This window comes from Sturnira hondurensis, unplaced genomic scaffold (genome assembly GCF_014824575.4).
Source record: "Sturnira hondurensis isolate 20B ecotype Veracruz unplaced genomic scaffold, ASM1482457v3 Scaffold0011253, whole genome shotgun sequence".
In the NCBI taxonomy this organism is placed as follows: Eukaryota; Metazoa; Chordata; class Mammalia; order Chiroptera; family Phyllostomidae; genus Sturnira; species Sturnira hondurensis.
The window spans coordinates 3,696,581-3,724,006 of NW_028083884.1; the positions used below are offsets into that span (position 1 = coordinate 3,696,581).

The 27,426-nt window shown below is 42.1% G+C and overlaps 1 protein-coding gene across 1 annotated transcript in view; it reads left to right on the forward strand.

Annotated features, from left to right (window-relative positions):
- The first annotated feature begins 983 nt into the window (after positions 1 to 983).
- Positions 984 to 27,426, forward strand: part of PDZD8 (PDZ domain containing 8) — a 65,816-nt gene continuing 39,373 nt past the window's right edge. Inside the window, exons 1-2 of the mRNA XM_037059673.1 lie at positions 984 to 2,956; positions 22,478 to 22,603. Of these exons, the coding sequence (XP_036915568.1) occupies positions 2,091 to 2,956; positions 22,478 to 22,603 (992 nt within the window). The 5' untranslated portion in view covers positions 984 to 2,090. The remainder of the gene's footprint in view (positions 2,957 to 22,477; positions 22,604 to 27,426) is intronic.

The following is a 27,426-nucleotide window of genomic DNA, read 5'->3' on the forward strand; positions in this document are numbered from 1 at the left end:
GAGAGGGAGGAGGCTGCGGGATGGAGTGTGACCAGAGGACTCACTCTCACGAGGAACAGCAGTTTGCCCTGTGGGTGAAGAGGTGGTTGAAGAGTATTTTAAAATGCAGGAAGGGTCAGTATACAGTTTGAGGACTTTGTGTCTCAGCAACACGAGGACCTAATCTTTTGCCTCACCCCATCTCCAGCTTCTGTGACATTTTCTACAGTGGTGCATACATTTTATAAACAAGGTTTTGGGTGGAAACCGAGGAAGAGTCTGCAATTTTCATTTGGGTTGAAACAGTGTAGGACTGAGGCATCAGTCCAGAAGCAGAGGCCAGGAGCCAGAGGTGACCACAAGAACAGAGGTGGCCTTGAGCTCCCAGAAATCCCAGTAGGGCCTTTGACTTTCTTAAGATGCGAAATGGGGGGGTTGAGCCTCGTTCCTCAGTGGACACCTGTCTTGCATTTTTTGTAGTAAAAGAGCCATCTGGTCTTACACCTGGGCATGAGTAAGACAAGATGGGCCTGGTTCCAAAGTTCCGTGCCTGCTCCAGCTGGGTCAGAAGGTGGCCAAACTCTGTTCTTTGTTCTAGAATCACCCAGAATCCAGACAAATACTGCCTTGAAGATATTGGAGGGCCAGAGAGGAGCTCCGCCCCAGCTCCTACGGGCCAACCAGAACGGGTCTGAGTGTTGGGTGTGTAATACCTAATCCTCCTAAGAATAGAGGTACAAGTGTTGCGGTGTCCTTGTGATTGAAGCCACATAGGCATTGTAACAACCAGGTAGCCAGAGGGCATGAGAAGTAACAGGTTGTTGGCAACCTGGCTTAATTACCTCTATGACTTTGGTCAAGGTGCTACCCTGTGCAAAATTTCCAGAAGTCTTTCTGACCCCGCCTCCCAAACTCCCTCTTCCTCTGCATCAGGGAATCAATAAGCCCCCTCCCAACGCTAGTAATCTCGGTGTCATGGTACAGAGAAGTGACCAAGGGCTTGGGGTTTATTTAGTGTTGGACAAACCAGGCTGCACTGCGTCACCCCAGGCAACTTTGCCTCTGAGCGGCAGTGTTGGTATCTGTAAAACGAGTGGGGCTAACCAAAATTGCCTCATGGGTGGACTAAAGGTGGTAATACACAGGGGGCATATCCCACTGCAGGGGCTTGACAGAGAACCACTATCCATCTTCCAATCATCTGGCAAATTCATCTCACTCACCCTCCCTGTCCCAGCTCTTTTACTTCTTTCCTTCTTGTTTAAATCTTAACTGTTTTTCTCTGTCCCTCCCTCCCAGGGCCCACCCTCGCAGACGCAGAGCGTCTGCTGGTGGGATGGTTGGTCAGCGACAGCGGTCTATGAGGCAGTAAGTCTTCTCTTGTCCTGGGTTTAGGAAGTCTCCGAATAGCCAGTTCTGAGTCTCTGTGGCACTGCCCTGCAGGGAGATACCCGCCAGCATACATCTCAGGGACGCGAGTGGAAGAATCACACTGCAGCAGAGGTAACCGCCAGGAACCGCGGCCAAAGACGGGGGGATGGGCGCAGTAGAATATAACGGGATGACCAGGATCGACCAGGCGCCACGCCATCTCCTCCGGGCCTTCTTATCCTCCAACCGGTGGCCCCAGTTATCCTTTCTGATTTCGACAGTGGCTTCAGAAGTGACAGCCACGTGGATCGCGGGGGAAAGGAATGTTGGTGTGGGGGGCGGGGCTCGAAGGGCGAAGGAGGAGGAAAGGGCCCACGTACGCGCGCCCCGGCGCCTGCTGCCAGGCGACACCGCCGGGAGCGAGTACGCTCTCAACGTCACGCGTCATTCATCCAATGAGCAAAGGCCGAGGAGACGCGCCGTCCCGCCCCTCCCGCCCCCGCGGCAGTCCTGGCCAAAGCTGCCGCCTCCCGGAGCGTCTGGGGACCCGCGGGCCGTCTCAGGCTCGGGCGTCGCAAGACGCGGACCCGAACCGTGGGACGCGGCCCAGGGAGCTTCTCGCCCCGTCCCCGCCGCCCGATGTCCTCAAGATGGAGGCAGCGGGGGCGGCGGCGTGAAGAAAGCCGCGCTGTGCGCGCGGGAGCAGCTGCCGGGGCCGTCCGGGCGGAGACGGTGGCGGGATGGGGCTGCTGCTCATGATCCTGGCCTCGGCAGTGCTGGGCTCCTTCCTCACGCTCCTCACCCAGTTCCTGCTGCTTTACCGCAGACAGCCCGAGCCGCCGCCGGACGAGGCCGCCCGCGCGCGCGACGGCTTCCGCTACCTCAGGCCGGTGCCGGGCCTGGCCCTGCGGGAGTACCTCTATGGCGGTGGCGGGGCCGAGGAGCCCTCCGGCGGGCCCCCCGAGGGCGGCGCCACCCCGACCCCGGAGACCCCGGCCCCGCCGACGCGGGAAACCTGCTACTTCCTTAACGCCATCATCCTGTTCCTGTTCCGGGAGCTGCGGGACACCGCACTGGCCCGCCGCTGGGTCACCAAGAAGATCAAGGTGGAGTTCGAGGAGCTGCTGCAGACCAAGACGGCCGGGCGCCTGCTGGAGGGGCTGAGCCTGCGGGACGTGTTCCTGGGCGAGACCGTGCCCTTCATTAAGACCATCCGGCTCCTCCGGCCCGTGGTGCCCTCCGCCACCGGGGAGCCCGACGGCCCCGAGGGAGAGGCGCTGCCCGCCACCTCCCCGGAGGAGCTGGCCTTCGAGGCGGAGGTGGAATACAACGGGGGTTTCCACCTGGCCATCGACGTGGACTTGGTCTTCGGCAAGTCCGCGTACCTGTTCGTCAAGCTGTCCCGCGTGGTGGGGAGGCTGCGCTTCGTCCTCACCCGCGTGCCGTTCACCCACTGGTTCTTCTCCTTCGTGGAGGACCCGCTAATCGACTTCGAGGTGCGCTCCCAGTTTGAAGGGCGGCCCATGCCCCAGCTCACCTCCATCATCGTTAATCAGCTCAAGAAAGTCATCAAGCGCAAGCACACCCTCCCCAGCTATAAGATCAGGTGAGAGGCTGGCGAGGGGGGAAGGTATCCCACAGGTGCGGGGGCCTAGCTGCCGGGCATCCGGGTTTGGGCTGGAGGCTGCTGCTTGCGTGGGGTTGGGAGTCCCCCCCTTTCCAGGGATCTTCCCAGGCGTGCACAGGGTCTTAGATAAAGGCCAGTGGCGCACACCTTTTCTTCCGAAGGGCATCGAATGGAGCCAGGAACCTTTTCGCGTGTTTTGAGCACCTAAGGCGCTTCGGTGTGGGCAGAAGCAGCACACTGAAAGGGGGAGGGAAGCCCGCCCTAATGCCCAGGAGTCGGCTCTGGGGTGTTGAGAAACTCTGTGGTTGCCGCATCAAGGGCACTTTGCAGCATCACCTTAGCCACGTTGAGAAATTGTTCCTGAACGCTTCGCGTGCAGGAAGAATGCGCTGGTAGCCCCGGGCTGTTGGATTTTGCAACTGCAGGCCACTTTTGCTGTGACAGCTGTTGTAAAGGAATACTTCTCTTCGGCCAGTTGTAAACGAGTTGGAAAACTTACTGTCCTTCTCTGTCCATTTTGTGTTAATGACACCTGCCCTTCTGGGGTGGGTTCCGTGGCACGGACCCGCACCGTGCCCCTCCTGGTCAGCTCCCTGTGCCTGTGAGCTTCTCTCTGAGGTTACCCTGCAGAGGGTATCTTAAGGATAGGTAGTGATTTCAACTTTGGAAAGCCCTCCTGTATCTGGTGGCTTAATTTTATGTAGTATACTGATTTGATTAATGTACAAGGTTTTTTGTTTTGTTTGTTTGTTTGTTTGTTTTGTGTGTGCATGTGTTTCGTAGAAGTGGAAGGGAAAAGGAAGTTTTGTGGGACCAGACTTTGGTCTGGGAAGGATCGTTGGAGTAGAAAGGGTTGAACATAGCTGTTTCTTCTAAAATGCCTGAATATTTGATTTCACTTTCTGCCCTTTAATTTTGTGTTCATTAAGATATTTGACTCTTTTGGGTTTTGTCCTTTATTATAAAATTATGTCAATCTGGTGTTTGCCTTGCCTAGTGCTCATTAGTGGAAGTTGCCTCTTTCCGTGGAGATCACTAATTTTCTGTCAGTCTCAAGCATCAGTGACCCAGATAATCCAGAAATAGTTGAGGTTTGGGGTGGATTATTGACTTGTGTATGTAGCAGGTTGACCTTACCAGTTATGCTTTGTTTAGGCTAACAGCCCAGAGTAACAGCTTAAAACTAAAACTGCGAGGTGGCAGGAGAGGTTTACTTTATAATGGAAATATTTCCGTAGGTTTTTAGGGGATGGTGGTTCACAGTTTGCTTTCATGCTCTGTGCAGTAGAATGTGGTTTATGGAACCTGCTCTCTGGGCTTTGGAACACACATAAGTGACTAAATTATGAGTGATTTCTAGTGTTCGTTCAGTAAGAGGTTTATAGCTGTGTGTTGCTAAGAAAGTCATGAGAAAAGTTAGAGATTTGGATATTCTGTCACAACTTCGATTCTGATATTTCCTGGGTAACTTCCAGATAATAAAATTTGATTTATTATTTGGAGAATATTCACAGAATAGTCACAGTGGCAGTGAAATTACATGCCATTATGAGGGTCTTTAAAAACTCAGACTCAGAATTCAGTTAAATCTGAAGGAAACTATGAATGGGAGTTAGGAAGCCATCAGTAGTCTATTGCTTTGAAGGAACTTTATCATCTGTCATTGAACATGATCACCATTTAAAATACAACTAAATTGCTTTCACTTACATTATCTGGATGGATTTAAAAAACAGCGTGCATTTGGTTATGTATATTTCAATTTTTAAACCTTAAACATCAAATGATCACATCCAGAAATGTAGACACATGTGTTCTTTATATTAGAAGGCATTTCAATGGTCAATTAGTAAATACTGCACAAAATATGTATCACTCAATCTGTAAATATTGTATACCTACTATGTGCTTATTGTTCTAGGTGTTGGGGCTTCAATACTGAACAGCCTCAACCTTTGTGGGAGCTCAGAGCTTAGTAAGATTTGAATTAGCTTTACTTAATAAGATTTAAACTAGAACGTGATTGATGGGGTTGAAGTAACTAGAAAGCTAATTTTAGTTTAGTAAAAGAAAATGACAGAAGTGTGCAGATGAAAAGGACTGTCAGAAAGTGTTGCGTTCTCTTGTCTGTGTAGCTGTTCTACCAGAAGTGGGTTTTTTAAAAGATTTTATTTATTTATTTTTAGAGAGAGGGGAAGGGAGGGAGATTAGAGAGGGAAAGAAGAAACATCAGTGTATGGTTGCCTTTTGCACACCCTGCAACGTGGACCTGTCCTGCAGCCCAGGCATGTGTAGTGACTCGGAATCGACCCTTTGATTCACAGGCTGATACTCAATCCACAGAGCCACACCAGCCAGGTCAAACCAGAAGTGTTTTGAACTACTGATATTGTGGAGCAGATTCAAGTTTCAGCTAAGAGAATGAATTAAAACATTTAAGATATATCACAATTCTCATAATGAGAATTAAAGTAGTGTTTATCCTTTTTTTAAAAAAAGATGAGGGAATAGTGTTCAGAGTAGTTAAATAATTTGCTTGAAGTCACACAGCTGTCTGGTGGTGAGATCCTGCTCTGTTAAAGCCAGGCTACCTTTCTGTTGAACTAAACCACGTTGTTCTTAAGGGGTTAAATCTTTGGGTGCTGCCCCACATAGCATCTCTTTTTAATCCAACAGATTTTGTTCCCAGACAGAAGGTCTCGCTAGTTTATTCCTCTTAGCCACCTAATTTATGTAGTAGAGCTAAAGTAGTAAAGAAAATTGTATCAAGTCCTAGGATCCTTTGACACTGTTACTATATAATAGAAATATCTTGCCAATTAACATGGTTGTCACCTCTTCCCTCCTTCATTTGGCTTTCCACCTTCGTGTTACTAAGGTGAAGGTGGCCATCAGGATGCCGGTTCCTGGTGTCCCATATAGAGATGTGAAGGGGCTCAAGTGGTCGCTTTCTAAGGACCCAGCTGATTGACACTCGTTTTAACCAACCAACCAACACAGTTCATAAAACATTGTATTTTTTTAAAAAGAATTTTAGTATGTATAAATTTTCTAGATATTATAATACGAATGTTACTAATATAATTCTAAATGTAGCCACCTTCGTATTGTTTTGATTTCTTCTTTTGAATGTATGTTTTAAAATAGTAAATTACAATAGTATTTTAACTGCAACTCTTGTCTAATAACCTTTTTCCCAAACCCTGTATGTACCCTTTCTTCTCCTTGTAAAAAGGTCAGCTTGAGATGAGATGTTAAGATGGTGTTTAAAAATCACATAACCCACCATGTGAATAAAGTGTCCATAAAGATTCAAGGGAAAAAAGGTAGTATTTTTTAAAAATTAACCCCAAAATTAGTCTTCAAGAGAGAAAGATACCACTAATGTTCTTGACTACATGGAGAATCCATCTTTAACATGAAATCTGAGTATAATAGTCCTGGGGTGGTCAAGGTCTGGGACACAGATACTTGAGATTCTTACTGAGGTTTCTTGTCCTAGAATATTATTGCTGTGCACCTGGCCTTACATATTATAAGGCCAAATCCAGTTTGCAGGCACATTTTATTTGGCCTGCATTGTGTTTTATTATTGATTTGTTTCTTAATTGCCGACATTTAAACATGGAAGACTTTGCGTGGGTTAGCTCTCTGGATTCTCTTAGGGAAAAATTGGAAGGTCTTGGGGCACTAGGGTTGCATTCCTCATAGCAGTAACAGGATGGGGAGATGGAGTCTAGTAACAGCTGCAGGAAGCTTTTACTCATAGTTTATGGTTACACTTCCTGATGCTACTTGCCTGGCCCGTCTTCCTGTGAACTTGAGACCCTCACTAAATGCTCGCCATTTAAACAGGAGGAAAATTAGGTGAGTTAGTAGCAATAGTAGAGGGTGATAATTTTTACCTGTCTTCAAACATTATATTTTCAAAGAGACTTCCACCGAACAATTTATTTTATAAAAGACATTATCAGTATAATGTTAAATTTTTTAAAATTACTCTGCCAGAAATATTTTTAGATACCTTGAAACATTTTCCATTTCTCTGCAGTACGTACGGTATGTAGATAATGACTGCTTTTCATTTACTTCTCTGATCTACAAATAAGGTGGGGAGGGGTACATCTACTATTGACAGTATTTGAATTTAATGAATGAGTATAGAACAAATATTTGGGGAAAACACCAGTTTTCAGGCTCATGGAATGTCTTCTGAAAATGACTCTTGTTTTCAGTATTTTATTACTCCTAAAAATAGTCTGCTAAGTATTTGTGGAACTTTAAAATATGCTTCATGATTAAAAATGGAGGAGGACCACTGTCCTGACTAAGGTAAGGTCAAGGCTTTTAGTATTTAATTAGATAGAGCTTTTTTCATATTTATATTTAAATCTCTAAATATAGCATTTATTTCAGAGAACTAAATTAGGTGTGGTCTGGAAAGCCGCGTATTCTATAATGTGACTTGCAATTGGATTATGTCTTCTTTGGTCTTCTGAGATGGGGAGATACAACATTTTTTCTTAATTATCGCTTTTCTATTTTACTAATTACTTAAGATAAAGATGGTTTTGAGTAATCCATATTTTCTTAAAAACTTTCCAAGTAAATTTGCTGGGAGCTGACAAAGTCATTTGTAAAGTGTAATATATGTATACTATATTTATTCACTTACTCTTTCATACTTTTCTTTCTATATATGGGCAACCTTAAAAGGTGTCTTAGGCTGGAAACTACTTTAAAATAGCTGCTACAATTTTTTGCTTATTGTAGGAATTGTGGTTTTACTTTCCAGTATTAAGAACTATTTGGGAGAGTCACACAAAGACATAGTGTGTCATTCTCGCTGTTCTGTAGCAAGGATGCAATGCAGTAGTAGCTAATTTTTATCTGTTATGGTTTTTCTTATACTACTGCTCAGATGAATATCTGTATGAAAAGAATGGAAAGATCATTGTCTTAGAGCTGAATAAGTTGTTTTAAAAAGTCACTTATTTTCGTTAGTTACTTCCTGAAGACTACCAGTACCTGGTGTGGTGGTGGGTCTGGTGAAGGAGATAAAAATGGTTATAACCAGTTCATGCTCTCAAGATGGTCAGTCTTTGTGGAGAAAACAAACAATAATTAAAGCTCATTAAATGGGCATTTGGATGAAGATATATATATATATATATATGTATGTATGTATCTAAAGATTTTATTTATTTATTTTTAGAGAAAGGGGAAGGGATTGAGAAAAAGGGGGAAAGAAACATTGATTTGCAAGAGAAACATAGATTAGTTGCCTGTCACATGCCCGCAACAGGAGACCTGGCCCCACACCCACACGTGTGCCCTGACCAGAAACCAATGGCCGTCTAGTTTGCAGGCTGAGCCACACCAGTCAGGGCACATTTGGATATACTTAAGATCTTCAGTTTTGTGAGAAACGGGAAGAGGAGGGACAGTGTCTCTGTGAAGGCAGCCACGTCATTACCATGTGTTGTATATTTTGAGGTCTTAGGTTCCTCAGTACACCTAAACACATTCCGACTTATTTGCTGGTTTTACTTACTGCAAGTTGTTTTTGTTTTTTTTTAACCTTCACCTGAGGATGTGATAGGGAGGAAAAGAGAGAAAGAGGGAGGAAGAGACGCAGAGAGAGGAAGGGGGTTGGTGAGAGAAACATCCATTTGTTGCATCCCCTTTGCCCCCTGACTGGGATTGAACCCGAAACCTAGGTGTGTGCCCTGACCAGGGATTGAACCTGCAACCTTTTGGTGTACTGGATGGTACCCCAACCGGCTGAGCCTCCAGGCCAGGGTGCAAGTTAGGTTTTCTTAAAGCTGCTTTCAATTATTATGATTTAGGCATTTAAAACATTTAGATGGTAAATAATGAATTGATCAATTAATTCTTTGCTTCAGAAATTTGACTTACTTGTTGAAGGGTAAAGAGTAATTCTCACCATTGTTAAGTATAATATTATTTTCTGTAAAATTTAGGCGAGGTGATGTCTGGTCTATTTTAATATTTGAAAAGCTTATTCTTAGTATTTAACTTTAGATTTGAATCAGGACTAGAATTACAAACTCTTGACATGGAAGAATTTAAAATATGTTTGTAGCAAAATGTGTCTTTTTTTAAAACTAATGCTAGAGTAGTAGATAAAACAGATTGAATTTAGTTCAGATCTTTTTGAGGTTAAGGAAGTATAAGGAGAAAATTTGTAACAGTTTTGGTCTGTAATAAAGCCTACGAACACAATTTATGTAAATTATAAGCTGTTGGTTTAGTAAATTGCTTACTTAAAATATTTGGATAAATTGCTCAAAATATTTGACTTTTTTAGTACTAGAGAGTTAGAATTTGGACTCAGTTATTCCAAGATTTGTGTCAGTCAACAAGTTTATTAGACTGGACTGTGGTGTAATTGCTGGAGCCTGGTGGATGCTCTGCTCTTCAGGTTCCTCTTGAAAGTAGCCCAGCCTCTTGTCCTGAAACAGTAGGACTGCATCATTAGGAGTTTATATTTTATTTCTGGGGTTACTGTTGATGTGTTGCTTTAGTGTATCCTTGGGCAACTCATGCAACTTGTTATTTTTGAGACTGAATCTAAAATCTAAAGTTATTAAAGTTCTTGGAGAAAAGAATTATGTAAATGTAAGGTAGCATTAGGTACTTCTGTGTTAGTTTTGCATAGGTTTAATGCAAGGATTTTTCTCAAATATGCGGTACAAATCATTTTTTAAATATTTTCATGTAAAAAATTCTGATATTAGGTAACTATAAACTAAGAGAAGCAGAATACAGATAAAGTAAAAATCATTTATACTTTAAAAGAAGCATTGCTGCTTTTATTTGGATAGAAAAAAATGAGAAGCTGGATAGTTAAGTATTAACGTTTCTCAGTTCTCTCGTTCAGGTATTGTACTGTTCCTTACTTCATACCTGGAATGGAGTTTTTGTCCATACATCTAACTGGCTTTAGAAGGTCAGACCTCTGTATTATAAACTTTATTATTCGTTGTCATTACCATAATAGAGAAGTAATAATTTTGACTTAAGATGTTTTCTCTTCCCTCATTCACTAGACTTCAAAAGGCATTTAATGTACTCAGTAAGCGTTTGATACCAATTTTGTCCAGGGCACCGTGCACTGCAAAGACAGTGCTAAGGGGGAATCAATAAGACAGCCCTTCCTTCGGGGTTTGTTTTTAATCTAGCAGTGAAAAATGGGTTACATCTTAGAATTCAGGAATTGCCGTCGCTCCAGCTCAGTGGTTTTCGAAGTGTGACTTGGTGACTCTACTGGACCTCCAAGACCCTTAGGCTCAGGGTGTCTACCAGTCAGAACTGTTCTCGTACTAATGTAACAATGTCACTTGCCTCTTTCCCTCTCGTTCTCTCACACGTGTACCACGGAGCTCTCCAGGAGTTTCGTGATGCAGTGGCGACGTTATCACCCCAGTGGCTACGGAATGCGAGCTTGAGTTACTCTTACATTTAAAAGTGTCGTCATTTTTAATTTCTAATGTAGTATAAATATCAGTAGATATAACCCATATAAAGAACAGGTCTTTGGAGTCCTTACTAATTTCTAAAAATACGGGGATTCTGTGAGCAAAACATTTGAGAACTGCTAGTCTGACCTGAAGATGACTTGTTTTTACCGTATGGAAAGCAGGTGCTCCTGTTGCCTCACTTGCTAAGTCAGCTTTTGTAGATATTAGACACAGTCTTTCTAACTGATTTACAGTATTGCTTTTGTAAGGCGCACAGGCATTGTTGCAGTTTTGACGTTACCATTTACTGTGTGATTGTGGAAAGCCACTTGAAAATCCTCATTTTTAGTTTCTTCCTATGTAATGTAAGACAAGTCTGTACATTGTTATGAATCATGAGACTCAAGGATGTATGGGAAGGTTCAATTGACAGGTATGCTGGAAACATATAAAGTGGTACTTTTTATATTCTCTCGTTTAAAGGCATGTGTTGGGGAAGCTGGTAAGGAGGAATAGGAGTTTCAATTTGAGGACATTTCTCATGCTTTCGTCCCCACCTACCATTTATTTTTAAGCTTTGCAAAAACTGGGAATTTTAATTCATCATAGGCTATGGTAAGGGACCCTCTTATTATGGGTCCTGATGATCATAAAATGATAGGAGATTTATCAGACATGGTCAAGAGGATTACTTTGGTTCCTTGAGCAACTCATTTGATACTTTATCTCTGGTGCGTTGGGTATCAGTTAACATGCACTCACCGTTGAGCCACCAGCTATTGAGTTCTATTATGAGGCACCTGCGACCTCTATTATCACTCTTTTGTTCTGTGTACATCTAAAACCACTTCAGAAAACTGTGGGGCATTTTAGATATTGGTTATTTTGTGCAGAATCAGGAGTTTGGATGAAAGTGAACATTTCTTGTTAGGTAGAGGCTGTATGGAAGAGTGGGGGTAAAGCTTTTTGTAAGGCTTTCTGTTATCCTTGTTCTTAGTTTTATAAGTATTCCAGAGCACTTTTTTTCTCCGTAGGAGTACAGAAATTAAAGTAATCTTCCCAAGTATGGACTTTGTCAGTCTATTGAGCACCAAGAAATTCCATAAATAGAACATTTCTCCATTGGTTTCTGTAAGTCAGTTTCTTAATATATTCTGCTTAACGTAAGCCTTGGTTATAAAGCTCAATGACGCAGAAGCAGAAAGCTGATACTTAGGGTAGGGAGGCACACTGCCTATTGTTAATTTGATATCCTTACAAAGGACACAATTTTGAAAAAAACCAATTAGTATGGTGGCTGAAATTATGGCCATGTGGAGGCTGAAATCTGAGGAAGACAAACAGCTATGACCTTGAACATCATGTGTGGGGAATGCTGAGTTCTGAAATGATTCTTACGGAAGGGAAGACATTTGCCGTCCAACATGTGTCTAGCAGATGAGCCTTAAATAGATAAATAGAAAGTGTGATAGGAAATGTTTCTAGAGCACCTCACTGTGCCAAACGCTTACATGAACTTTCTCATCAATCCTTACAATAACTGTCTTCTACTGATGAAGACCCTGGGGCTTTCCAAGTTACAGTCGATTGCCCAGGGTCTCAAGATAGTAGGTGTCAGAACCAAAATGCAAAACCATGTACTGACTCTAAAACCTATGTGCTTGACACTTCTTTAAATTGCCTTATCAGAAAGAAACTGAGAAGAGAAGGCTGCTAAGGGCTTTTTTATTCTTTTCTGTAACCCTGATAATGGTCCTGTGAGGTGGAGGTGCAATTATTATCCTCATTTTGCATATGAGGAAACTGAGACTTACAGTCAAGGGTTTGCTCAGGGTCACATTGCTGGCATGTGGCAGAGTAGGATTCCAAGCCCAGCTGCCTGGCTCCTGGGGCCTGCCTTTCACTGCTGTTCTGCACTGCCTGTCATGTGTTTCCTCGGGCGTCTCACAGTTTAGTGGGGGGGGGGGGTGGTCTGGGGAGAGCTAGAGAGAGACAGACAGACATGTAAACAGGGCGGTTTGTGGCATAATAGAAATGTACATAAAGTGCTTTTAGAACCCAGAAGAGGAAGTAATTACCACATTGGTAGAGGGAGGAGACAGGTTACAGAGATGAGGTGACTTTGAAATAGAACTTGAATTAGTGGAAAGGAGCTTACCACGTGGGGCTAGTCATGGGATCAGAGTGGTTAGCAGGTAGTCTCAGGAGAAATAGTGGGGCAGTACTGACTTTAGTAATCGTGGAGCAGCTTGGTATAAATTGTCTGTCTAGTGTGATGCTGATTGAAAATCGTCTAATTTGTCTTCAGTAAAATTGAAGATTTGAAATTTAGGCTCGTGGTTTACCAGTACATGCAGAAAGTTAAGAGCACTTTGAACCACTTGCACGTTGTTTTCAGTCTAGGTTCTACCTTGTTTCATATTAGTGTGCCGTCCTGGACATACAATGGGCACCATAAAATACGGCTAATTGAGGTTTTGTTTTTATATTTAAATGCAACAGGGGACACATTATTTTAAAGAATACTGAGGTGCCTCTGAAACACAATAAATGAAGAAACATTTTGAAAATGATCCCCTGATTTATCTAGTTTCTCTAGTTGGTGTAGGAGAATTTGGAGCACACTTAGGTTTGCTAGTTTCTTACATGAGACTAAAAGGCAGAAACCACACAAACTCCTAATGGCCTGTTTGTAGCTGCTTGTTCTACTTTGCTTCCTAGGCAGGAGGTAGTGCTTGTATTCCTGGGCCTGTAGAAATAAGACTGCAGTGTCTGAGTGGCTCACTGTGATTGGTCCCTACTCCCAAGTAGGTGTAGTTCATGAAGAGAGGAAATGTCATCTGAGCGCTCTGTTCAAGGACAGTTTAGCTTTAGACACAGGGAGATGGGCTGGAAATACAGTGCAGGGGGAAGAAATAGCAAAGGGACAGAGTCAGGTTATTGTGCAGTGTCTTCAGAAATTCAGTGAGGACATTGGTTTGATAAAAGCTGGGCATTGAGAACGAAGAACATCACGATTTGTGTGCCATCATGTGCCAAGAGCTCTACTAGGTGCTTGACACCTGTGAACTCTCTAAATCTTGGTGACAGTCATGTAGGGTAGCTTTTTATTAAAGAAAAAGTAAAGAGGCTTTTGGTTTGGGTTTAAAACATACTCTTTTTAAGGAGAGGAAACAGAATTTCAGAAATCACAACATTCTGACTAATCATGAAAACCTGAACCAGGCCAATGGGGAACACAGAAGAACAGGAGAAGGGACATTTTAGCAACATTATCATAAGGGGATGGTGGTAGAACTCATTGGTTGTGCGGACGAGCAAAAAGGCGACTGCGGGTTTCCTAGTGGTTATGAAATTGGTGGTGCCAGTAAAAGAAAACAGGAGTGGAGGAACAAGTTTGAAGAAAAATTGTTTAATTTACTTTTAAGCATCAATATATGGAACTTATAGAAACAGTAAGAGCAAATGATGTTGCTCAGGAAAGTGTAGAAGAGAAACAGGAAGAGAGAACCCAGGTGGTTTTAGCATATAGAACAAACCTCTTCTAATTCTTCATTATGGAATGTTTCACACTTACTCCGAGGTTAGAATAGTTCAGTGAACTCCCATTATCCATAGGCAGATAATTAACTTGTGGCTACTTTTGATCATCTGTCTCTCCCCACACCCCCCTCCCGGATTATTTTGAAACACATCTCTGCGAATTGGAACCGTACTCTATATTTGTATAATTTTAAATTTTGCATTCTTTTCACAACACCTTTCCTCCTTGACAAAGCCTCATCCAGCCTCTGCCTGAATATTTCTAGAGATAGAAGGCGTGTGGTGCAATGAGATAGCTGTGTTCTTTTTTGACTAGCTCTGATTGTTAGAGAGTTTTCCCTTTTACTGAGCCGAAAACTCTAGCAGATTTAATACTTGGCCCATCCCGAAGTCAAGAGTAGATTTAGACCTCTGGCTATTTTTATATTGGGTTTGTAGTAAACCTTCTTTCCTAGAGATCACACTGTTTGCAAACCGTTTTTCTGCTGCCATGTGATGGAATTGTCACCAGCTGGCATTCAGGGTGCTTATAGAGCAGTCTTGAAAAAACATCTTGGAACAAAAATGTATTTTAGATGTTACAAAGAAGATTCTGGTGCCGGACTCCAGTCAAGATGGAGGCATAGGTAATTACGCAGCTCACCTCCTCACACAACCACAGCAAAAATTGCAGCTAAACTAAAAACTGACTTTCTCCCAGAATCATCAGATAATCGAACTGTGTGGAAGTCTGACAACCAAGGAATTGAAGAAGTCACATTAATCCAGATGGGTAGGAGGGGTAGAGTCATGGAATGGTCAGTCTCACATCCACGTGTGATGGATAAAAATTGGGAGAAGTAAACAACTAAAAGTTGGGGGGATACCTTGGAAGCAAGGGATCCCAGCCCCATACCAGACCACCCAGCCTAGGGATCCTCCACCAGGAAGATAAATCCCCATAACTTCTGGTTGTAAAAATCAGTAGGAGTTGGGACACTGTAAGAAACTGCAGGATTCCCAGGCATCTCCTCTTAAAGGGCCTGCAATGGACTTAGGACCTACACAGACTCACTCCCTCTGGGCTCCAGCACCAGAGCAGCAGCTGGAAGTGCACCGGTGGCGTACGGGGAGATACTGAAGTGTCTGGCATCCGGGCGAGTGCCGGGCGACAGCTTCCTTCTAAACAAAACTCCAGAGGCCAGGCAGTGGCATTGTTCATTTCTGAGACCTACCCCACACAGAGCCACAGAGCAGCCACACAATATCAGAAACTCCATCAACCTAGTTCACACAGATTGCCCCACCTTGGCTATTACCTACGGCTCTGCTCTATCCAACTTACCAGTACGCTTTTCTACAATAGGCCACACTAAGCCAGGGAATCAAAGCAGCTCTGCCTAATACATAGAAACAAACACAGGGAGGCTGCCAAAATGAGGAGACAAAGAAATATGGCCCAAATGAAAGAACAGAGCAAAACTCCAGAAAAAGAACTTAACAAAGGGGAGATGAGCAGTCTATCAAATGCAGAGGTAAAACACTGCTTATTAGCATGCTCAGAGAACTCATTTGGTATACAAGAGCATTCAAAAGACGCAGGCAGAAATGAAGGTTAGTTACATTAAGTGAAATAAGAAAAATTTACAGGGAGCCAACAGTCTACTGTTACTGTAGGTGAAGCCGAGAATCAGATCAATTATTTGAAACATAAGGAAGAAAAAATTCAATCACAACAGCAAAAAGAAAAAATAATTTAAAAAAACAAGGGTAGGCTAAGAAGCTTCTAGGACAACTTCAAATGTGCCAAAATTCAAATCATAGGGGAGACAGGGAGAAGGGAAAGAGCAAGAAATTGAAAACTTATTTCAAAACATAATGGAAGAAAATGTCTCTAATTTGGTGAAAGAAATAGACATGCAAGTCCAGGAAGCACAAAAAGTCCCAAACAAGAGAGACCCAAAGAGGCCCACACCAAGACACATCATAATTAAAATGCCAAAGGTTAAAGGTAAAGAGAGAATCTTAAAAGCAGCAGGAGAAAAGCAGCAAGTTACCTGCAAAGGAGTTCTGGTAAGACTGTCAGCTGATTTCTCAAAAGAAACTTTGTAGGCAAGAAGGGACTGGCAAGAAGTATTCAAAGTAATGAAAAGCAAGGACCTTCAACCTAGATTACTCTGTCCAGCAAAGCTTTGGGGTTTTTTCCTTTTTTTTTTTTTTTTTTTTTGCCTCTTTTCGAGCTTTAGACAAATTGAGTGTTACAGTGTGTACCATTGTTTTTCTAGCTTCTTTAGTTAATAATATATTTGTGAGACCCATGTGTACTGTGTGTAGATGCAGTTGATAAATTCATTGTGTATAGATATGGTTTATGATATTTGCTGTAGAGTATTTCCATGTGAATGTACCTCAGTTTATTCCACCTGTTATTGATGGGCAGTTGGATTAGTGCAGTTAGGAATGTTCTTTATTGGGGTGGCACTAGTTAACAAAATTACGCAGGTTTCAGGCAGGGCTATTCTTACACAAACCTTTTCATGAGCATTTGTCCACATTTCTGTCGGGTATGTCTAGGAGTAGGATTGTTGGATCGTTGGTTATGCATCTGCTCAGGTTTACTAGATACTTCAGCGGAGTTTTCAAAGTAGTTGTAATAGCTGCACTAGCAGCTTCACATCCTCTTTAATTTGGTATAGTCTCTCTTTTCATTTTAGTTAATAATGCACATAATTTAAAAATCAGATTTAAAAATCAAATATTACAGAAGGACTTAAAATGAAAATCAGCAGTTATTTTTAAACCCTCTGCTTTCCTCCCCTAAATCACAGTCTTTAAAAGCAACCATTTGTATGATAACTATTTCTATTTCAAACAGCTTTTCAGAGGCAGCGACTAAGAACACAGATTCTGGACCCACACTGCCATTCTTACTGTGGCTCTCCCATGTACAGCTGTGTAACCTGGAGCAAATTATGTAACCTCCGTGTGTCTCAGTTTCTGCATCTACACAATGGGGGTTCATTAGAATACGTATATCGCAGAATTATTGTGAGAATGAATAAATGTAAAGCCTTTCACATGGAAAGTACTCAAAGAATGTTAACTATTCTAATTAATCATGGTGTTACCTCTGTATTGTTCAACAATGTCATCCAGCTGTTCTTGATACAACAGCTTTGGACATTGTCTCTTGGTGGACTTCCTCCCAAGACAGATGAGGATTTACCTTAGTGACACTTTCTCACCTCCACTTCTGCCTTTTCCCAATCCAGCTGTATCACTGTTTTCATTTCATTCATTGAACTACATCCTTACTTATAAATAATTGATAACATTTATGTTCTGTTTAGAGTTAAGTCTTCCCTGATTGATCTGTTATTTACATTGTAATGAAGTCTGTATCATTCTTAATTGCAGATCTGTCTAACATGCAGATTCATGTTTTCTTCTCTATTTCTGTTTCAAAATATTTGTGCCATTTAAAGAAGTACATTCCTAGAGTCAAGCTTGAATTTTTTTAACTCTCTTACCTAATTGCCTTAACTAAATTTGCAGGATGTAATTGGAAAATGAACCTCTTTTTCCATCTGCCCATCGTACCTATTCCCTTTATTTCCTGGAGAGCGTCCCGGAGCTTTCAGCACCTGCCCCAAACTGCACTTTCCTCTTGGCTGCCACACACCTGTCATCTGGGTTTAGAAGTCACTGCTGTCTTGACTTGGGGCCACTGTTATCTGGATTATTCTTCTTTCTTGCTGTATGCCTTCATTTTGCTGGCATGTATCGTGCATATCTTGTAACTTTTTAATGAAGGATGCAGTCTCCAGCAGGCTCTTTGTTCTCTCCGAACCTGTGTCCTTATCCTTGTGAAATGAGATGATCTGCAACCATGCATCACCGAGTTACTGTGAGGGTCGAGTGCCACAATGTGTGTGAAACCCTGAGTGTCCTTGTCAGGGACCTTCGTGCTGGGTGTGGAGTGTGTGTTCCAGCAGAAACCAGGGTGGTAATCAAATCAGCCTCAGGGTCTGGAGTTACATTTGAGTTCTGTTGTGGACTGAATTTTGTCCTCCAAAATTCACATCTTGAAGCCCTAACCCTTAATGTAGTTGTATTTGAGAGGGCCTTTAAGAAGGTAATTAAGGTCAAATGAGGTCATAAGGAAGGAATCCTAATTCATTAGGACTGGTGTCTGGAAGAAGAAAGGCATCAAGAATGTGTGTGTAGAGAAAAGGTCATGAGAGGACACAGCAAGAATGTGGCTGTCTACAGGGTAAGGAGCGAGGCCTTGCTAGAAACCAGCTTTCCCAGCACCTTGATCTTGGACTTCTAGCCTCTGAAACTGTAGGAAAATCAGTTTCTGTTCTTTAAGCCACGCCATCTGTGGTACTCTGTAATGGTAGGGCCAGGAGGATAATGTGGTTTCCAATTTTGGCTTCAGTGTCTAATATTTGTGAGGCCTCTCAGACTGTTTCCTATGTACAGTGTACCCATAGTTTGGGGGGTTTGTAAGGATTACAGTCAGTGAGCAAACACAGTGGTCCCCCAGCCAGGGATGCATGAAACTGCAGATCGCACCAAACACCGTATATACTGTTTTTCCCCTGTACATACACACCTGTGATAAAGTGTAATGTCTTCTCTATCTTAACTAAATACTTACCATGCACTGTGGCCGTAACTTGCGGTTTGAGATGTGACTGAAAAACTGGTATAAATTTCTTTTCCTTCTAAACAATTTTCTACATAGAAAATTTGTTCTTATATAGATCTTAGCAACCTCAGCATATGATTTTTTTCTTCCTTTATTAAGTCAATAACTTTAACCTTTTGACCTGCAGGAAGCACTTTATGGCTTCCTTTTGGCATACTCAATTTGCCAGCATCACTGCTCCCTTCCTTTGGGACCATTACTGAGTAGAATAAGGGTCACTTGAACGCAAGCACTGCAGGACCTCCACAGTGTAGCTGATAACCAAGACAGGGAGCACATGCGAAGCGGACATGCGGGGCGAAGGGGCGACCCACATCCCTGGCAAGACAGGGCAAGGCAGCACAAGATTTTATCACACTAGTCAGAACAGTGCACAACTTAAAACTTGCAAATTGTTTATTTCTGGAATTTTGCATTTAATATTTTTAGACCAGTGTTGACCATAGGTAACTGAAACTGTGGGAAGCGAAACCACGGATAAGGGGGACTGCTACCTGTAAGTGCATTAACAGCCAGTGTGGGTTATGGCAGCCACTTTTAACTTTATTTTTCACAGCCTTAACAGGGTCTGTAAGTCATTTTAATGGAGCTATGTTATTTTTTCTTTTGTTTCTTACTTAATCGGATAGTTTAACCAAACATTTACAAGTCAAAGCAATGGCAAGGAAAATTATTTCTGGGCAGCTGGGTTGGGTCTTTTTTTTAATGGCTTTATGGAGATATTATTCATATTCCACACAATGCACCTGTTTAAAGCTTACAATACAGTGTTTTCAGTATATTCACAGATGCGTGCAGCCATTGTCACATTTTAGAACATTTTCATCACCTCAAAAGGAAACACCATACCTTTCAGGTGGCATCCTCCTAACCCACATACTACCCCCAACCCTAAGCAACCACTGGTAAGCTGTCTCTATTCTGGATTTTCATGTAAGTGAAATCATATAATTTGTGGCTTCAAGGCTTACTGGCTACCTATGTTATTTCTTCGAATATTTTTTCTGCTCCTCCCCTTTCCTTCCCCTACCCCTGGCATGCCTGTTATGTGTAGGTCAGAGTGCTTACCGGTCTCCTACATTTCTCTGAAGCTCATTTCTTCATTCTTTTTTTCCTCATTATTCTTTGATTTGCGTAGCCACTGTTGAGCTGAGGATCTTGAAATTCACTAATTTCTTTCTTCTGTCAGTTTGTATCTACCATTGAAAGCCCTTTTGGTGAATTTTTTTATTCTGTTATTGTACTCCCAGAATTACCACTTAGTTCATTTCTTTAAATTAAATTTTATTAAAACTTTTGTGAACATATTCATAATAGCTATATTGGAGTCTTTATATGCATTCTGAGGCTGGAGCACTCACACTGGCTGTTTGTGTTGCCTGGTTTTTTCCTGCCTTCTTGGTCGTGCTTTCTGTTCTTTTGCGTGCCTCGTAATTTTTGTTGGGAACCAAATAGTTTATCTAATATATTACAGCAACTCCGGGTGCTGGTCCCTCTCTCTGGGCTTTATTGTTTGTTTTTAGTGATTGCCTGCACTATTTTAGAGAAGTCCACCCTGCCATGTTAGGTCTGAGAGGGTGTGAATGTGTGGGTTTTCTTCGTCTGCTTGCTGAGCAAATAGCTTTAGCCCACTGCTTATTGTATTATTTTACAGTGGAATACAGGCTTCTGATCTTATAAACACTCAGAGCAAATGCCCCCCAAAGCATTAATAAACCCATATTAGACTGCACTCCCTACAACATTGAAGTCACACACCTGTGTGAAATTTTACTGAATTTTAACTTTATACTTGACGAGAAAAGTTGATGCATAAAATAGCTGTGATTTAGCAAACTTGGACTATTTTATTCAGAGTTGCTAGTGTATTTAGTAACATTTTAAATTTTTTGCAGAGTGACAGAGTAAAATGCTCTCCAGAAGCCAAGAGGCTTATATGTTTTTTTTAAATATTTTATTTATTTATCTTTAGAGGGGAAGGGAAGGAGAGAAGAAGGAAACATCAATGTATGGTTGCTTCTCGTGCATCCCCTGCAGAGAACTGGCCCCTGCTGGAAACTGGCCTGCAACCCAAGCATGTGCCCTGACTGGGAATCGAACCGCGATCGTCTGGTTCGCAGGCCCGCGCTCAATCCACTGAGCTACACCAGCCAGGGCTGAGGCTTATATGTTAAAAGCACACAGCAGCAATGTTGTATTAATCTGATTTATTTAGTTCCTAATTTTCTTCCTTTCAAAATTTGGTGCGAGTCTTTCTGAATCAGATGACTTCAAATGCGGAAACAGTGGGGCTTTCTGTTTTTCATCTAGTTCTGAAACAAGAAAACCACTGAGCATTTGTTTATAAACCTATTTATTTTTTCCTAAAAAGTTTTTTCTCTGATCCTGTTGTTTGGGAAACCATAAAACGGCATTTCTCCTCCTCTGTCAATACACAGTATTTTAGTGTGAATTGTAGGGTGCTGATAATATTTCCCAAATGTTTATTTCATTTTTTGGTGTTGGATTTTTATTTGTCAGCTCAGCAAATGCTTGAGTCCTGAGTGGGTGTGTGGGCGGTGCAGAGAGTTGTGAGACCAGGTCACCTTTGAGGTTTCAAGGCGTAAAGGCACAGTGGTGACTGACTGCACGATGACAGCAGTGCTGTGGCCTGCTACGACCCGCCCACCACAGCCCACTACGGCAAGTGTCCGGGTTGGATGGGCTCGGAGGGGTAGGTGCACCTCCAGCTGGTGCTGTCAAGGAACGGTTAGATCTCTACCAGCTACGTGGGGAGATCTCATTGGCTCTATTCATGAATCTGCAGTGCCCACTCTCTCAGATAGAGGAATTGTACAAAATGGAAGGTTTATATAGGGGGAAAAGTGTTACAGCAAGGATGTTTAGAGTGGGATATTTCAGGCAAGGACACCTCTTAGGGAGGCAGGGGGTCTTACCAGACAGATTACCTCACTAATGTTCACCAGGAAATTACGGATTGACTGGATTAAAATTCCACTCATAGGAGAGGCCTAAACCACAGTTGAAACGTTAGGAATTAAGTCTTGGTGGGGCCCAGCAAAGTGACCCCACTGAGGGCCTGTGGGTTCTTTTTAACGGTGGGAATATGCATGATGTGGTATGTGAAGGAACTAGTCACTATCAATTATATGTGTGTGTGTATAATTGTGTTAAAGATTTTATTTATTTATTTTTAGAGGAGGGGAAGGAAGGGAGAAAGAGAGGGAGAGAAACATCCATGTGTGGTTGCCTCTTGTGTTCCGCCTGCTGGGGGCCTGGCTCCACAGCCCAGGCATGTGCCCCGACCGGGACTTTATTGAAGCAGGATTGAAGCTAAGACCCTTTGGTTTAAGGGCCAATACTCAAGTCCACTGAGCCACACCAGCCAGGGTGACATCAATTATTTTGTTTCCATAGACGAGTGCATTCTGAATTGTGGGCATGTAGTGTAGGAACACTCTTCCATCTAGCCCAGAAAGAATTTCTGTTCTGCCCCACCTAAGTTTCAGGGCCACCTGGCGACCCCCTAGATCTTCTTTTTCTTTGTTCCAGGTGTGGCCTGCCTTGTCAGTGAGGGTGTGCCCCAAACCAGGAGCTGTGGTGCCACCGAGAAGACACCGTTTGCTGCCGGTTATGGGGCACGCAGCAAGCATTGGTTTTGCTGGGTGCCTGCAGTATTAGGGGTTTTGTTTTGTGTTTTCCTGTAGGTAGGCTTTGCTACTGTGCTTTAAACGGTGGTATTTACTATTCGGAAATTTAGATTTCGCTTTCCTTTTTCAGGTTTAAGCCGTTCTTTCCATTCCAAACCTTGCAAGGATTTGAAGAAGATGAAGAAGAGCACATCCACATACAACAATGGGCACTTACTGAAGGCCGCCTTAAAGTTACATTGTTAGAATGTAGCAGGTAAGTTCTGTTTCCTCCTTACCGAATTATGGGAAGGAAAGTACAGCGAAATGCATTTAAGCAGTACAGTGTATTATCAGGAAAATCTTTAATCATAAACTTCATAAAAATAGGCCTTTCCAGCTTGCAAAAAAATATAAACCATACATTGGAAAGCCGTCTAGCGTGGGGAGAGGAGGTTATTTGTTCTCCAGTAATTCCCTGAGTTTTCATAGGCGTGATGCTTGCTTGGCATCTCTGACCTCCTACCTGTAGGGGAGCTGTTCATAGCATAACAGTTTTGAGAAATGTGTGATAATTGAAAATACCCTGGAAAGTTGAAAAATCAGACTTGATTCTTAAAATTTCAGAGCTTTCTGAAGGGATCTCAGATATAATCTCGCTCAGCCTTCTTACCGTATTTGACCAGCCCCGTAGTCCAAGTTGTGTTCGTATTCTGAATTACTTACTACGCTAGTCTTTTTACGGATGTTGACATAAGAACGTCCAAACCTGTATGTCCAAAATATTTTATAAGTGTTTATTTGAGCCAAACTAACGACATACCAGAAGCAAGGTCTGATGCTCCAGAGAATGAGAGTGTTGCATTGTCTTTTATATGCTGGAATTAGGGAGGGAACTAAGGAAGATTCCATGAAGGTGGCAGAAAACAATGTTCCAGGTAGTTAAAGAGATTATGCTGTGTACTTGGATGCCCCTCAAAGGTGGCTGTGCCTCTGAGGGGTCTAAAAAAGGGGATTACTCTTGCCTTCACAGGTGTGCTAACCTAGACGTACAAGAACAAGGAACAGGGCTGCGTAAGGCAAAGATAAACCTTTTTATAGGCAAGGTCATGACTGCCCACTGTGACATGGGAAGTTACTTTGGTTAGATTCCCACGGAGTCCCTTCTTCATCCACACTTGTTTCCTAAGACTGGCTACTAGTATAACAACCAAAATGAGCTCTTCAAAATGCCTATCTAAGGTCACTCTCTTACCTAGTGGTCTTTCATGTCTTCCCCATTCTCTAAAACGCAGACCCAAACCTCTGCCGGGGCCTACATGCCCTCTTACCTTCCTAGCTCCTTTCTCTGCCCAGCCCTCACTCACACAACTTGAGCCACATAGGTCTTTCTGAGGCAAGACGTTGGCAACCTCTTTCTCTGAAGGGCCAGACTCTAAATATTTCAGGCTTTGTGGTTCGCACGGTCTCTGTGGCAACCAGTCACCTCTGCCTTGTAGTGTGAAAGCACTCAGAGGTGGACAGTAGGACAGCTGGACATGGCATGGCCATGTGTGGTAAAACTTTACATAATAGATTTCATAGTTCTTGTGTGTCGTGAAGTTCTTTTTTTCCAGTCATTTGAAAATGTAAAGAGTACTGGTATGGCCTCCCACAGGCCATACAAAAACAAGCAGTGAGCTGGACTGAGCCCGCAGAGGAGCACGGTTCACCCTCCCTGCTCAGGTACTTTAAAGCACCACGCCCTTGTGTGGGCCCCGCTGTTTCTCTGCTGAGGTCCGACCCCATTTCCTGCTCTTGGAAACCAGCCTTCTTGGTTCACCTCAAAAGCTACATCCTTAATGTGTCCCCTAATCATTCCAACTGCAAGTACACTGTCCTTGTGCTACATTTCTGTGACACTTGGTTGTACCACTTGTTTGATACTTACTGCTTCTATTTTGATTTCCAACTCATAATAAAAACAAGTGCTTGAGTACAGAGGTTATATTTTTGTACCTAATATATTTGTGTCCTTAATAATAATTAGGTTAATTTTGAATATCTTAATAATGTGCTAAACATTTTTTTTATTTGTCTTGAGTGACTCATTAGTTTGCACCGTTATGTCAGAAAGCTGGTTGAAAAGGAATTCGCTTACCAAAGGCTAAGTGTACAGTAAATTTCATCAAAGGGAACTTCAGCGTGTACCGAAATGAGGTGTACAACGAAACGTGGCTCCACACAAGTCTGGATTTGAAGTTGCTGAGCCAGTGTGCTGTAGTAAGCCTACATACTAAACATGTAATTATGATTTGGGCTAGTTATGTTAATATTTAGAGCCTTTTTCAAGGGACCTGAGTCAAGGGAAATTTTGAACTGATGCTCGCTTTCTTTTACTGGATTTCTTGTAGATCCACAAGCGTCAGAATTATACTTACTGGATTACCTTTTCCAAAATAACTATAGCAACTCCTAACCATTTGCAGGGCAGTTTTGCACAAAATTTTTTGACTTACTTATCCACCCATCCCCAAACTGGTAAAGATAGCCTTGACTGAGATTCATTCATTCATTCATTCATCCATGTGTCCATCCATTTATTCATCTATCTGTCCATCCATCCGTCCATCCATCCGTCCATCCATCCGTCCATCCATCCGACTTAACCTGTTGTAAAGCTTTGAAAGTTAACTTTCCCAATGAGGAAAAAATTAGAAATATTCATAGAAAACAAACTTTATTGAAAATAGGGGAGTTGTTGTACCACTGGGGACTTTTGCTGCCGGAGGCAACATGAAGTGGAAATAAGACTGACTTTTGAACTGGAAAGTGTCTCTACGACACAGCTATGCACCCTTCCTGCTTGTTTATGTTCTTAGGCACAGTCGGGTCAGAGATAGGAAAGTGAACTACACTGCCTACCGCCACATGGTTAGCCTTCAGTAAATGGAGTTTCTACAATGTTATTATGCCCAAATGGAATCATTATCATTTTTATCACAAAGAAAAATCTTTAAACCCATTCTTTTTTGTATATTTCATTGTGAGAACAGGAATTTGACTTTTATTAATTTAAAAGGGCCTCAAACTGTAAAGGGAGGTTCTTTCCTAATTATTTGAAATAGAATTTTGAACTTCCCAAATACAAGGTTGGGGATCAACCCTGGCTGGTGTGGCTCAGTGGGTCAAGTGCCATCCATCAAAAGGAAAGGTCACTGGTTTGATTCCCAAACAGAGCACAGGCCCGGGTCGCAGGCCCGGGTCCCCAGTGGGGGTCTTGTGAGGGGCGACTGGTTGATGTATCTCTCTCACATTGGTGTTTCTCTCCCTCTTTTTTTCTCTCTTCCCCTCTCTGTAAAAAGAAATAAATAAAATTATTTTTTTTTAAAGTTTAGGAATGGAAACACAATTTTATTTTAAAAATTAGTTGTAGCATTGTCTTTTGTGTGGAACTAACATTGATTTTTTTGAGTCACTGATGAACTCAGTTGTTATGTTTGTAGTGCTGCGAGGAAACTAAATTACTGCACTTTGGTGTTACAGTCGTATTATTAAGACTTTTTAATTTTTAATTTATAGTCTTAAAGGATTTGAAGTATTTTACAAAGAAAACACATGCCATATGCAGTTACATTGAAGATAAATTAGATTAAAAACAACCATATAGAGAAGATCAATTTTCTGGCAGCAAAGGAAACTTAATGGACTATTTAATTTTCATTGTCGGATAAACTGAGTGTGTTCTTCAGGGGATAAGGAATTTGGCACCAAATTCTAGCTCCATTTGTCACGTACATCTTTATGTGACATTTTATGTATCCATTTGCATAATGGATACATTTGCTTTGCTTTGCTTTGCTTTGGCCGGTTTTGTCAGCCAGTTTTATTTTTTAAAACAAACTAAAATTCTAGTTAGTGAAAGCAAAGTCTGTAATGTTTTGTTGTGTGAGAGTTCTGTACTCCAAAGTGGTATATTTAGGCTATAATCTGTCCTAATTATAGATAGAAGATTCTAATTAAGGTCAGTTCTTTACTGAGTCACTTGTACACTGCTCTAAAGCCTGTCGTTTCTCAGCAGCTTTTAGGTTATTGTTTTGTTTAACTGGGTTCCAAAAATAAATCACTTAAAAATTTTTTAAGGTTAACACAAGTATAGAAAATTACAGAAGTTGACATTCTACTCTATTACCAAGAGTCCTATCTTACTGCCCAGTTATCTGTTAGCAGCACAGATTCATGGATTTCTGTGTTTTCAATGGTCATAATTCGTTACTATTCTTAATTATTTTTTGTGTGAATTTTCCCTGAGTTGGCTACTGGGAATCCTTCAAACTGACTCTGTATGCTTTGTATGCTTATGTATGTTTTGTACTCCTTCCTTCCTTCCTTCCTTCCTTCCTTCCTTCCTTCCTTCCTTCCTTCTTGTTTCTTTCTCCTTTCTTTGTTCTTTCATCTTCATTACTTTCTGCTGTAATAAGCTATTTCAGGTTCATTTTGTACCTTCTCTGCCACAGTCCTAGAATCACCTATTTTACCAAAAGGCCCTGATTCCTTTTAATAGAGAATAATATTAGAAATTAAGATTTGGGTGTTGGGTTGTTCTTTGCTACTTCGTGTATGCACAAATCCCTTCAATGGACAGTTGTGCTAATACGTGTATGTATAGACACTCACACATATATGCACACATCTACACAATTTAGAAATCCTGAGTTCACCTGATACTCCCAACTCCAGTTCATCCTAGGGTTGGTCCCCACCTTGCTTCTTTCTTCTTTTATAGGTAGTTTCATGTCCCTTGAACCCTGGCTCCAGTAACATCAGCACTTTGACTCATTTGCTCAGTTCTGGAATACATCTCAAATAGTTTCAGAATTGCTGTCTGTGTTCATACAAATTCAGAAAACATACTGACTGGAAGGAATTCGGGGTTTATTTGCAGTCTTCTCCATATTACCCAGGATCGAGGGTGTATGGTCAAGTACTACACTAGTCACGTGCTGCATAACGATGTTCCGATCAGCAGTGGACCGCACAGGTGATAGCGGTCCCATAACATTATGACGGGGCTCAGTATCATGTAAGAAGTATCATGTACATGGTTCAGGAGCAGTTTTT